Source organism: Equus caballus, chromosome 17 (assembly GCF_041296265.1).
Source record: "Equus caballus isolate H_3958 breed thoroughbred chromosome 17, TB-T2T, whole genome shotgun sequence".
In the NCBI taxonomy this organism is placed as follows: Eukaryota; Metazoa; Chordata; class Mammalia; order Perissodactyla; family Equidae; genus Equus; species Equus caballus.
This window is the reverse complement of record NC_091700.1, coordinates 88,503,605-88,517,339: the sequence shown is the minus strand read 5'-3', so window position 1 is coordinate 88,517,339 and position 13,735 is coordinate 88,503,605. Positions and strand designations below refer to the sequence as shown.

General features: G+C 40.7%; 1 protein-coding gene across 46 annotated transcripts in view; it reads left to right on the top strand.

The window, feature by feature from the left end:
• The window catches only part of DOCK9 (dedicator of cytokinesis 9), a 269,635-nt gene that overhangs the window by 223,617 nt on the left and 32,283 nt on the right, over positions 1-13,735 (top strand). For 24 of the 46 annotated variants that reach the window (XM_070239990.1, XM_070239964.1, XM_070239958.1 and 21 more), the window contains 7 exons: positions 2,133-2,248; positions 7,904-8,041; positions 8,161-8,343; positions 10,363-10,476; positions 10,597-10,812; positions 12,312-12,369; positions 13,281-13,358. In XM_070239990.1, coding sequence (XP_070096091.1) covers positions 2,133-2,248; positions 7,904-8,041; positions 8,161-8,343; positions 10,363-10,476; positions 10,597-10,812; positions 12,312-12,369; positions 13,281-13,358 — 903 coding nt within the window. The remainder of the gene's footprint in view (positions 1-2,132; positions 2,249-7,903; positions 8,042-8,160; positions 8,344-10,362; positions 10,477-10,596; positions 10,813-12,311; positions 12,370-13,280; positions 13,359-13,735) is intronic. The other 22 variants (XM_070239982.1, XM_023621773.2, XM_023621771.2 and 19 more) reach the window with 1 other exon arrangement.

Genomic DNA, 13,735 nt, shown 5'->3' with positions numbered 1-13,735 from the left:
TTTAATAGCACATTACCAAGTTCCAATTCTTGAATTGTTCCAGACTTACAGCCAGGAGTAGGTCAATTTTGTGGGCATTCTTCAGTGTGTAGCCATCTCATCACCTGGATACACTTAGTTGATAAGTTATCTAGAAAGAGAAAAGGAAAATTCCATGCAGAGAAAGAAATTAAAATATTCACCAAAGTAAGTTCCTTGTTACAGTTTAATCCATGTTATAAAACTTCACTTGGGTCAAATGGCAGCCCTCAGTGAAGGGTCCTTTCCACCTGTGTGACGATTTTGGTTGGTCTAATAAAAGGTGTTGTATTTTTTGGTTTCTTCTTACCCCAGCTCGTGATCAGTGTAAAAATAATCATCAATCTGTTTGTTTTCCTCTTTCATTGTCTTTGTATCTTACCAAACAAACCTCTCCGGATGATGGCTTACAAAGGCAGTTCAATGAATATTAGTACCCAAAAATGTCCATCTTTCTTTTCTCTGGGAGATTTCTTACCAAAAAAGCAGAAATAAAAAAACAGAACTAGCAGAGTGCCAAATGTATTACATAGCCTCACTGAGGACACACTGGTTCTGTCACAGTGTGAGAGTAATGCAGTCCACTAATACAAAACTTTAGAACCAGCTTTTTAAAACCAAAGCAAAATTGGATGAAAGCACATAATAGTGTTTTTATCATACTTTCAAAAGCAACTTGGTAGCTTTAAAAAGCTTTTTTGTAGCCTTTTAAAAATCATTCTGTAACTGACATTTATTAAAGACAGAATAACATCATGCTAGTTACTCTGTTTTATCCTAATAATAGGTACTATGATACAGTGACCTGGATAAGGAATTTGGAGTATAGTTTCTGGGGTTTTTTCCTTTACTGGCCTCAAGAAAATTCTCTAGGTTTTCTGTACTTGGTTTTCCTGATCTATATACAAAATGTCCTCCTCTCTGGAGTATTAAGAAAATTACCTGCATAGTAAGTGTTGATTTGTTTTTGCTCCTTGGAGAAAGACATTACGTGATGTTTTATTATATTGCCATCTTTCTTTGTAATCTACATCAGTACTGTAACATCTTTGCATCCCTATATATATTTCTGCTAATACATACCATTTCATAATTTAATATCTCAAATTGTATGTCAAACTCCATTTATGTCAGTACTAAATTGATTTTACAGCCACATGCAGAAGATATCAGTTTGTATTTAAATTATGATTCCTTAAATCCTTTCCTTTTCTTAAACATTTCTTTCAGACTTAGTGGCTTTTATGCTTTTTGTTAAAGCAAGTAGAATAGTATTAGCAGTGCAGTCAACTCTTGATTATGGTTGGTGATTCGAGCTGATAATGCAGATCTTTAAGTCATTGACTTAACACTTAGATAACATTCACTATGTGCCAGGTGTTACTCTAAGAGCTTCACAACTATTAACGAATTTAACACTCACCACAACCCTTTGAGGTAGATACTGTTATTATCCCCACTGTACAGATGAGGAAACTGAGATATAAAAAGGTCAGAGAACTTGCCTAAGATCCCACAGCTAGTAAGTGGCAGAGCTGGGTCCAGGGACCAGCAGCCCAGCTCTCAGCTCATTTTCTTAACCCTTTGCTATGCGGCTGCCTCTGTCTGTGTGGGAAGCTTCAGAAATCTCAACCTCCCTCACCACTCCCGCCATCCTAACAGCTCAGTCAGCTGGCTCAATTGATTCATCGACTCCCGTCCAGGTGCCTTCCTGGCTCCACTGTTTACTAACTGTGTGGGTTAAGATAAGTCGTTTGGCCTTTCTGTGCCTCTGTTTCCTTATCTGCAAAAAGGGTTTAATAGTGTACATACTTCATAGGGCTATTGAGGGATTAAATGAGGTAATACATGTAAAGATCATAGAATTATGGCTGACACATAGCAAGCATGCAATAAATGTTTGCTGCTATTACTTCCTTTCAGTGATGAAAAAGTTATAACTGAACGGAAACATTATTAATATCTCCCCTCTCCCCGCAATAGGAGGCAAACAGGGAGATGAGGTCCTGAAATAAGCCTTCTGTTAATAATCAAAAGTTGACTGTGACTCTACCGTTCCACCAGCCTTTCTGTCTGCAGCCACTCCGCAGTAACTTGTGTTATAATTCATGCAGGCTATGGCCACTCGGATGCAGATGTTCTTCACCAGTCATTACTTGAAGCCAACATTGCTACTGAGGTGTGCCTTACGGCTCTGGACACTCTCTCTCTGTTCACACTGGCGTTTAAGGTTTGTGTTGAATAGCTGTTCCTGGTCAGAGCTTTACCTTTTACATTCATTCTGCTTATGTAACTGAACCAGCGAGAACTTCTTATGTTGTATTTTCACTTGAGCCAACTATTCTGCCCCTGTAAGGAAACTACTAATCTTAATTTCCCTTAATAAAACCATTCCACAGTTAATGACTTGAATTCCCAGAAATATAATAAAGCTCAACTGGTCAGAGTGTGCCGCATGCTTGCAAAGGGTGGAAGCAGTCTCTGGAGGTGATTAACACTTGGCTAGAAGAAAGCATTTACCTGAGGAATGTGGCTTTGCTAGGCCCTCAAGGATGATAAATATGGGAACCTAATCAGGCATTTCTCCCGCTATCTTTAAACATAACCAAATGTGGTAGCCGTTAAAATTAGATATTTATACGTTGAGGAGCAATAAGTAAAAACACATTTACCTTTTAAAAAGGTTTTTATCTGTTACTAAATTAAATGATAGGAACATTTCAGAGATAGAAAATAAAAGGTTGTTTTGGTCTTATTTTTAGGATTTAGCAAGTAATATTGAAGTAGGTGGAGATGGTCTCTTCAGCCACTCTCTTGTTTTTAGGAACCTAACACTTCCCATGCTTGCTAAGTGATTACTTCCATTTCTAGCACAGAAAGGGGAAATTGAATTAGTGTTAATATGCCATGAATATTGAAACTATATGTTTGTTTGTATGGGCATTTGGGAAATATAACCAAAGTCATTCTCTGCTTTACTCATCTCCACTTCTCATAAAGTGCATTTCTTTATTAGAGTAAAAATAGTTACCCTGATATTATGGCCCTTTATTCTTCTTAGCAGCCATGCCACTCAGGTCCCCATGAAATGTCATTACTAGGAACCTAGTTGAGAGAGGAGGATCCTAACAGAATGAGTATGGGGGGCGGCAGTACCTTGATACGTGGAGCCGCTATTCTGGCAGCTCTCAAATTGTGGTCCTCAGGCTAGCAGCAGATGCAGACCCTGGGAACTTGTTAGAAATCCAGATTCTTGGGCCCTGACCAACCAAACCAAACTCTGTGGGTGAGACCTGAACACTATGGCTTGCGAACCACTGCTCTACTAGAACCACGTTTGGAACCTCTTTCTATTTTCTTTTGGATATTTTCAGTTAAAAATTTTTATGTAAATAGGCCATGAAATTTTTAAGGTGAGTATTTGCCGTGTATACTATTTCAGTGCTAATTGTGAATCCTTCAGTTCTGAACAGTAGTTGGGACGCTTTACCACCCTCTGCCTGGGCCCCACCGTGTAAATGAGCAAGAGGCCCTGGCGCTGCACAGCAGGTGTGGGCCTGGCACAGTGGGTGGGGGTGAGGGTACACACAGCACAGGTGTGGTCTGGCATCACCATGAGAATAGTGACAGTTTCCTTACTGCACAGCCTACAGTTCTTATTTGGCCCCTTATATTGCTTCCTTCATAATAAAGAAGAGTATTCATTAAGGTTCCCAGACCTCCAATGTCTGGCCACCAGATAGGTTCTGACTGTTGAGACAGAAACAACCTCTGATGGTCTCTGATTGAAAGCTGATTGGGACATTTATTGGCTCAATGTCCTTGGGAAAATTACTTCATGTCTCCAGACCTAAGATTTCTCATTTGTAAGATTGAAAAAATACAATGTGCCTCACAGGGCTGTTTTAAGTTTAAAGTGAGATGACCTAGCATTTTGCTGATACAGACGAGGCTCCAATACACTTGGGAGCCAGCTGTGTATACAGAAGTACCATGGGCTTTAACTCCCAGCTCCCCCATTAGCCAGATTTTAATCCTTGGGTGGTCTATGTGGCATCTCTAAATCCTAATTTCCTTATCTAGAATGAGGCGATTATGCCTATTGTATACTAACAGATGGATATGAAATATCCAGAAACACCTACCCTGTGTCTGGCACATAGTAGGAGCTCAAATGTCAACTCTAGTTTAGCAGTAAGCACTTTCCCAAGTGTTCGTGCCTTGCTGGTCCTGTGATAAAGGTTCTGATCCTGAGACCCACAAGGAAGACTCAGCTTTATAGCTAAGGTGTCAAAGGCTATGTGCCTGTATGCAAAAATGTCTGATGTTTAAAGCTCAGCACCCCTCACTGAAAAGTGGGAGGATGGGCAGATGTTACGGTATTAATGGATGTCATGCCAAGCTATAGGCTCACCTGGCCTAGATTCACAGGTTCATGAGGCCCACCAGCACAGCAGCCACTGGGATCTTCCTCTGCACATACTTGCTCAGCTGAGGCATCAATTGGAGAATATCAGAAAAATTAAGTTATTTCATTGAGTTAACAGATGTAATTGTTTGCAGGAAAATCATTTCTACAGATATAGCCCCATCATTACTGAGTCCCTTAATTAAGCACATCTAATAAGTTGCCAAAGGCAATGAAGAAATCTAGTTCTTAATGAGAGAAAAAGCTTGCAAAGATTTAAGCCTTGAATTCTGATTATTATTAATATATTAGCTTCCTGCTATCCATTGAGTGCCTTATGTGCTTCAAGTGTTAATCTTCACAACAGCCTGACCTCATAGATCTTCTCCCCCGTTTTATCGATGAGGTGATGGAGGCTGAGACAGGTTAGGACCCTTGCCCAAGATCTCTACACAACTGGCCTGTCCAAGCCCTTGTTCTCCAGCAAGTTAGGAAGGAGGACGGAGGAGGGAGGGGAGCTAAGCTGAATGAGTATCAAAGTAGTTGGACGGTCTCTCGTACAGGAAAAAGGAGGAAATTACCCAGCCCTTACTGGAGGCTAGTACTTTGCTGGGCGCTTTCACATATGTTATCTCATTTAATATGTAAAAGAGTGTGTTTAATAAACCAAGGTAGTTACATGCAGAAAAGTACAGTTCTTCTCTGGCTATTTTACAATATCTACTAACACAATCCCAAACCAGTGCTGGCCTTTACATAGTTGATAATATTTTTAGTGTGTTCACTCATTTAGTCTGAAAATGTATTTTTAGTTCCCTGAAGTGCCTTTCTTGATTTGAGCTGCACAGTGAGAACCTGTGCATGAGGATGAGGGGCACCTGGATAATTGCAGGGAGTTTGTGACCTGGTTTACACAACTGTGAGCCTGCTCTGCAAAGACACATGGGGTCTGGGTCATCTTAGTGATTGGTGAGCATCTGCAACTGACACAACTCTTCTTTAAACTAGATTTTTCAAGTTATTTTTAAATCGATATGTAAATAAAAATAAATACCATATGCCTAGGAAGAGTGTAGCTATCTTAAATAATGTGGCTCCAGATATCTCATTTTAGCACCCAAGGTTTGTTTTTTCTTCTGTTCCTCGATCTTTAAAAATTACTAATATTGTATGTTTGTTCTCTGAAAGGCTCATTTCCCTTAGGAGGCCATGTTACAACAGTCAAACCTGAATCTACATCACACAATTCCTGAGAATTATTTATAACCTATTCTTCACCTTATTGCTAGAAATAAGTCCTGCCTTTCATATTATTCTAACGTCTCATTTAATTTCCTGAGTGAAATTTTCTCATCCTCAGGAAAAGTCTATAGGGATAAAAAAGTGGAAATTAGATACCCTCCATTGTTAGTGTGGTTATTTCTGAGTGGAAAAGTGAAGGGTTATTTTTGTTTTGCCTTTTTGTCCCCCTGTGGGCCTTTCTGAATGTTCAAAGATTTTTTACATTTAGTGTATATTACTTTCTAATTAATGAGAAAGAGACAGAGACACACACACAAAGAGACAGAGGGAGAGAAGAGAATTGATTGGAAAATTAAGGATGGGCAACGTTAGACTGGGGTATGTCCAGGGAGACAGGTCCTTTACCCCTATAAATGGGGGTTTCTTTATACCTTGTATAAGTGAGTTTGAACTCCATTCTTGCAAGCAGGTTTTGAGATCAGTACTCCAAAAAAACTAAATCATGAAAATGGGAAGCAAAACCCTTGACCAGAGATAGTGAAAGAAAGGAAAATTTAACTCCAGGGGTAAGAACTTGGAGATGGGCCAATTCAGACAGCAAGATGGGGGGTCTTGGCAATTTTTGTATGAACCATCTCTCCTGTATAGTTCCAGCAAAGAGAGCTGAGACAATAAAAACTCACATCCAGATTCATCCAAACCTTAATCCACCCATAATTAGGAAGAACCATGTCTCCTGGGAAAAGCGGTGTTCACAGACAACAAACCATGTAAGCGGTTCCCCAAACACTGGAAACAACTTTTTTTTTGGTTGGTGAACAGCTGCTCCTGGTTGAGAATTCTGTGATCCTCAGTTAATTAAGTCACATTTTCTGCTCATTAAATTGCTTCTCTTTCACATGGTGGAATTCAGTACTGTCCCTCAGTACTTCATGATGTCAAGATCACTGTGAGTTCCACTGTCCTCCCAGCTGTGAATGCATCTGTGACTCGCTAGACCTAAAAAACAAAACTTATTCCTTGAGTAAAAATTTTTCTCCAACAATAAGATGAGGTGAATCTTGAAGCTATTACTCTAGCCATAATTTGCTATGTAACAGAATTATTTGGACATAAGTAATCTCTGTTTTTACCTAAATTGTAAGATTGGTTTGAGATACTGGCCTCTTGAAATTTTTTTATTACCACCAATTTTGGCTGCTTGTGCAAAATGCACACATGTGCCTCCTCCCAAACACACACCTTTGTTCAGACAGGCTTGTCTGTATTTGAAGATGCAGCTCTTTAGTGTCACACACGTTTAAGCACGATGGCTGCATGCGGACCTCTGGCTGGGTGACACCTCTCTCTACAGTGTGTGTTCAGCTGTGGATGGGCATTTCAGCCAGCCAGGCTTACAAGGTGTTTAATTAGTGTGAATGTGCTGCTGGTGTGAGGAAATCGTGAAGAATGAGGAGAAGTAATTCATTGTGGCCTTCTTGTTTTATCAAGTAAAACTCATGACATGTTATGTCCTGCTAGCCATCACTTATTGAGCTAGACCAAAGAATGTGTCAGACACTTTCTGTACCTGACCTCAAGTCTTCACAGTAGCTGTGCAAGGTCAGTTTTAGGGTCTCTGTTTTACAGGTAAGAATGGTGAGACTTGGTTTACCTGCACAAATCCATACACACGGTCAATGGTGCCTGACCAAAGCCTGCACATTTTCCAACTTAGCAAACTGTCTGATTATTCATAGCTTAACAGAGTGCCTGAGAAGCCTGGGGGGAAACCCTCACTTGTAGAGGAGCTGTTTCATATACCTCACTTCAGTATTTTTTCCAGCCCATTAATTAGCTGACACGTGTAATGGCACGTCTTTGTTGGAATTAAGGTGTCACAAACATCACCTCTATATCAGTTGCTGGTATGCACTAAAGCTAAGTAAATAAATAGAAGCCCAGTCTGTACTGAGGAACAGTGGTCCTTTAAACCATATTACAGTTTGCTGGGAAGTTTTATATTTAGTCCCTCTCCCAACAGAAAACAACGCTGCAAAGCATAAATTTATTGATAGCTTATTTGTACTACAAGGGGATTCTGTGCTTTCCTAGGGCATTCATGGCAGAGTTTCTTTAAATTAGAAGTTGTCTTAGTATCTGGAAAATTTAACCTTTGAGCCCAAAAATTGTATGAAACCTATTAGAGGTGTTTGGTGTGTCTCACTAACCAAGCTGTCCTTTGTGTGTTTTAAGAACCAGCTCCTGGCTGACCATGGACATAATCCTCTCATGAAAAAAGTTTTTGATGTCTACCTGTGTTTTCTTCAAAAAAATCAGTCTGAAACGGCTTTAAAAAATGTCTTCACTGCCTTAAGGTCATTAATTTATAAGGTAAGCTGTTTCATCAGGAAAGGTCATAATTGATTGTCATACATTTTCCACTTTCCACCTGGAGTTGAAGGGAGCGCTAACCTTTATGTGATTTATTTGCTTTCTTGGGTTCCGTCTAGTTCCCCTCCACGTTCTATGAAGGGAGAGCTGACATGTGTGCTGCTCTGTGCTATGAGATTCTCAAGTGCTGTAACTCCAAACTGAGCTCCATCAGAACCGAGGCCTCCCAGCTGCTGTACTTCCTGATGAGGAATAACTTCGACTACACTGGAAAGAAGTCCTTTGTCCGGACACATTTGCAAGTGCGTGTAGTGTAGTTTTCCAGTGCAAGTGTGCTGTGTGGAATTCTGTTTTAGCAGGAAAACTTTGAGTGTCGCATTTACCAATTTACCTCAGCATAGCTACTACAAGATCCGGCCTCAAGATGGAAAATTTGAAAGTCACATTTACTGATTTGGTTTATTTCATTCATCCTCCACATTGTAAGATTTGGGCCCAGGATGTGTTTCTATTAGTAAATTGATATTTAAATATTGAATCAATATTAGACTGACTGAAATTCCATTGAATCAAGATATAATAGAACCTATGTGATGCCTGATAGTAAACATCTTGGGTAAGACACAAAAGCCCAAAGTGGTTCATTTCATCTTCCATCTATTGACACACCTGCCATCTCTCCAGAGTTAAAATGTCCCCAGTTCTCTGTTCTAGGAACCTTGCAAGATACTGAAAAGTCTTATGTATTTTTGTAGGCTCTCTTTTTCTGCTAACACATACAGAAGTGCCTTCTCCATCTCTGTATTTATTCCTTTTTTAAAAGAAATATTTATTGTTTGCAAACTACGTGCTAGGATTCATGGATTCAGCCATAAACAAAACAGAATCCTCTAGAGCCTGGCCTTCATGGAATCTACAGTCTGCTGGAGGACAGACAAACCCCGAAGTTCTTGTGATGTAGTGTGCCTCGTGCTATAAGAGAGGAAGTTGAGTGCACCAAGGAGGGGCATCTGGCTGGGGGCCAGAGAAGCTTCCCAGAGAATGTGAAGGATGAACAGGGGTTAGCAGGTATAGAGGGTGAGCATGTTCCAGGCTACAGATGCACCATGTGTGAAAGGGCCTGTCTGGCAAACTGGAGAAGGTCCTAATAGTGCAGGTGAGAACAGATTAAAGAGGCATCATTGCATATTTGGAGGGATCTCATAGACTCCAATGCTGAGAATGGATCAGGGGAGTTGAGACCTTAGCTGGGAAGACCTTAGGGAAACCATGGTTAGATCTAGGCCAGAGAGGATGGTGTCCTGGACCAGGCATGGTGAAGTTAGAAGGAAGAGGAGATTAAGGTGACAATACTAAGTGATTGATTGTACCTGAGTGTGGTAAAGGAAAAGGAGGGAATAAGGATAGCATCCATGTTTTAGCCTGAGTAACTAAGAAAAGGCAGTGCCATTCATAGACTCCCAAAAAGACAGATCCCCCTTTGCATAGTTAATACATATACGTTTTAATAAAAAACGCAAAGGACAGTCCACTTATTGAATATGTAGTACGAATAAGTTCAAACCAAAAACCGAGGAAGTAGGTGATAAGATCTCCCTTTTTGCCAGCTCTGGTGGTCTAGTGGTTAAAATGTGGTGCTGTCACCTCCATGACTCGGGGTCCTTTCCTGGTCGGGGAACAACATTACCTGTCTGTAGGTTGTCATACTCTGGCAGCTGTGTGTTGCTGTGATGCTGAAAGCTACACCACTGGTATTTCACACACCATCAGGGTCACCCATGGTGGACAGGTTTCAGCAGAGCTTCCAGACTAGATAGACTAGGAAGAAGGATCTGGCCACCCATTTCTGAAAAAATTGGCCAAGAAAATCCTATGAATAGTAGCAGAGCATTGTCTGATACAGCACCAGAAGGTGAGAGGATGATTCGAAAAGGCCAGGCAGGGTTTCAGTCTGCTGAACACAGGGTCATTAGGAGTTGGAATCCACTCGACAACACTAACAACAGCAACCCTTTTTGTTAGAGAAAGTGGTAGGTAAGTAACTATGCAAGTGATATGGACTTATCTGATCCACATCTCCCTACACTTTCCTGATTAGCATTTTGCTGTGCAAACAAAATACTTAAGGAAAACAAAATCACCTTCTGGAATAATTCTTGGAGGAAATAGATGACTCAGACGTTGTTTCCCACACTGGAGTGATCTCTGCCGAAAACTTCCGCTTTGCCCTGTCCTCATACACATCCTAACTAAAGACAGGAGCTGAGCCTGGGAAGTCATTTGAAGGTGAATTGATTTGCTCACGTTTGTGTGTCCCTAAGGTCATTATTTCCGTCAGCCAGCTGATAGCAGATGTTGTTGGGATCGGGGGAACGAGATTCCAGCAGTCCTTGTCTATCATCAACAACTGTGCCAACAGCGACAGGCTCATCAAGGTGGGTGGCCCGGTCCTGTTTTATTTGTCAATCCCAAGACTCTGCCTCATCGTCTGGTATGTATGTGGACAGACAGAACGCAGCTGAAAGCCACGTGTCGTTCTTCTACCCTTGTTTTAGCACACCAGCTTCTCCTCAGATGTGAAGGACTTGACCAAAAGAATACGCACAGTTCTGATGGCCACTGCCCAGATGAAGGAACACGAGAATGACCCGGAGATGCTGGTGGACCTCCAGTACAGTCTGGCCAAGTCTTATGCCAGCACTCCTGAGCTCAGGAAGACGTGGCTGGACAGCATGGCCAGGATCCATGTCAAAAACGGGGATCTCTCCGAGGTAGCTCTGCAAGCCTCTCTGTCCGGGTTGTTGAGAAAACTAATTATGCCCCATTCACTAAAAGAGGCCGATTTTCAGAAAAATTTCCCAGTAATTAAAAGAAGCCAATTAATAATTTACAGCACTGTAAGGGGATATTTCTATCACGAAAGAGCATTGTTTGAAAGCTCCGTGTTTGAAAACTTCCATGTTCATATAGATGCCTGCTAATTCAAGTGCACTCAGTTTCTGTATAAAAACTCATCACTAGTTCTAAAATTCAGTTATTTTATGATAGAATTAAATTTTCGTGTTACTAAAGTAATGGTAGGGCATTGCTTTTTCCTTTTTGAGGTAGCCCACTTCCATCTGTGGACGTGAGAGATATCAGGGTGTTCCCTGGTGTCCAGAGCTGCCATGTTTCAATAGACAGTGTGGCAGGGCGGGGCCGGGGGAGCTGTGTGCCGGGAATTGGATCTTTGGGCTCCGGAGACAGACTGAATCCCAGATCCACAGTTACTAACTCTCTGACGTTGAGCCAGTTTTTAACCCCTCTGTGTCTCGATGACATCACCTGTAAAACAGGAGAAATTAAGGAAAACAATAGGCTGTAAGGCAGGTCCTGCATTCCCATGAAAATTCTGTTCAGGATTTGTGCCTCAGACATTTAGGTCTGACCAACAGTATTACGAAAGAAGCATGCTTTTACTTTTAAACTTCTGTGACTGCTTACATTAGTAAAATTATGCTCTATGTCTGAAAAATTTATTTAACTGTTTTTATGTATTGATTATTCAAGGAGTCCATTCTGTTTGACCGTAAATTTAAACTATACATTAGCCATAATAAAAATGAATTACATGTTATTAGTAGTAGTAATTTTTCTATCACAACAACCAGGAGCTCAGGCATTAGAACCTTACAGTGGGTTCATTTCCAACAGCTATCTTCAACTTTTTGTATCACCATAGCAACTTGGTAAAAAAAACTTATTTTTATTTTTTGCTTTCATTTTAAGTTATTTATAATGTTATCCATTTAACATTAAATTATAATTTTGGTTTAGAATTCTATGTTTGGAAAAAGTTACAGCTTCATTTTTTTTTTAAGTTGAAAGAAAAATATTTTAGCCTGAAATTTGAGCAATTCTCTCAGAATCTAGGAAGGCACAGGCCTTTTCTTCACGTAGGTCCTCTTTTCACTTTAAGAGAAATGATGCAGAAATCTTAGATATATGAAGAACAAATGTTTTTTTATCTTTAAAATTAGATTTTAATAATTCTAAATAGAAACAAACCTTAGCAAATTTACCACCATTTGTCTCAGTTTGCAGTTTATTTCAAAATTTCAATTTATGTGAATTGTTGCACTTTTTTCAAAAGGTAAGATGTCAGCTATTAGAAACACTAGTTGGTGCCTTGAGATCTAAGATTAGTACATACAGTCAATGGATTTCTGTCTGTGAGTGTTATGACATGCTTTATAAATGGTGATTCTGAAGCATGTGTCTCTTATTATAGGCAGCCATGTGCTACGTCCATGTCACAGCCCTGGTGGCAGAATATCTCACACGGAAAGGTGAGGAATGATTCCTGTGTTTTGTGAAATGAATATAGAACTGTAGAAAGCAGCAAAGACAAGAGAGAGCCATTGAGAGAGATTTGGAGGTGGGGGATTTGTGTGTGTGTGTGCGTGTGTGTGTATACTGTATTCATTGTTTTATTCACTGTCATGACATTTGCTTGACTTGGTAGGTACAGCAGAAATGCCAATATCAAAAACAAAAAGAGATGGCATGTTGTCATGTAACTTCTTACTGTGGCTCCACCTTGCAAAAATTAGTTAATGAGCTTTGCATCCGGCTGTCCCTGACCAACGAATCTTGAGCTGAAAATATTTTATTTTCCCTTAAGATAGTTCCCCCTCAAACTGTTTATCAGTCAAAAGACAGTTGTAACAGGACATCATCAAACAGCATTTTCTGGAATGCAGCCCAGTTGGCTTTATTTTACGACAAGGTAGACTTGCTGGCTAGAAACCTTGCCTCCCCGTGGAAGGAGAGGGCAGGAGTGAGTGCTGCCGGTTTGTAGATTATGAGTTTGTTCCCAAATTAGCAGGCCATGAATTCTTTCACGAGTTCCTTTTGGTTAAACACCAGTTGCTCATTTCCATTTCAAAATCAAGAACATCAGCATTTTTAGAAAAGCTGGTCATGTGCGTATGTGTACTGGGAGCACAGGAGCACCAGATCTGGCTAACGAGTACATTTACAAAGTGAGAAATGATATAACGTCACAGATGCCGAGGCCAGGGAATTTCTTTATATCTAGTACAGCTGGCTCTTTGGACTGGAATTTAAGAGAGTCTGGGCTTTTCATATATCAGAGCCCAAAAGAGAAAGAAATTAAAGAAGGGCTCCATATTCTCTTACTACCAGCATGATTTCCTGTTGAGACCTTTTGTCAGGTAATATCTTTCCTGGTGTTTAGAAGCAGACATAGCCCTCCGGCCGGAGATACCCCACTTCCCCTCCAGTCACAGCACCTGCCAGAGGAGGCGCCAGGGAGGTGAGCTTGAGGGTGGGTTCAGCCCTAGGGCCCAGCCGCCCACCCACGTGACGCTCAGAGGTGTGGGGATTTTATCTTTCAGCTCTGCATGGCTGGACTTGGCTCTCCTTCCCTCCCTTCTCTTCCTTGCTTCTCTGTTTTGATGGCAATCCTATTCTGTGGGCAGGTAGAGGAAAGCGCTTTGGCCACTGTTCTAGTTATTCCACCAGAGCTAAGTTGTTTATTTAAATGTACTCTGCAGCCTCAGAGTGGGTGGTCGGCTTTTGTAATTTTGCTTTTTGTATGTTACTATATCCTCAAGCTCCTAGATTAATACTTTTCATAGGGGAATCTTATGTCTGCATAGAACAAAATAAAAGCAAGGCTAAACTAGGACA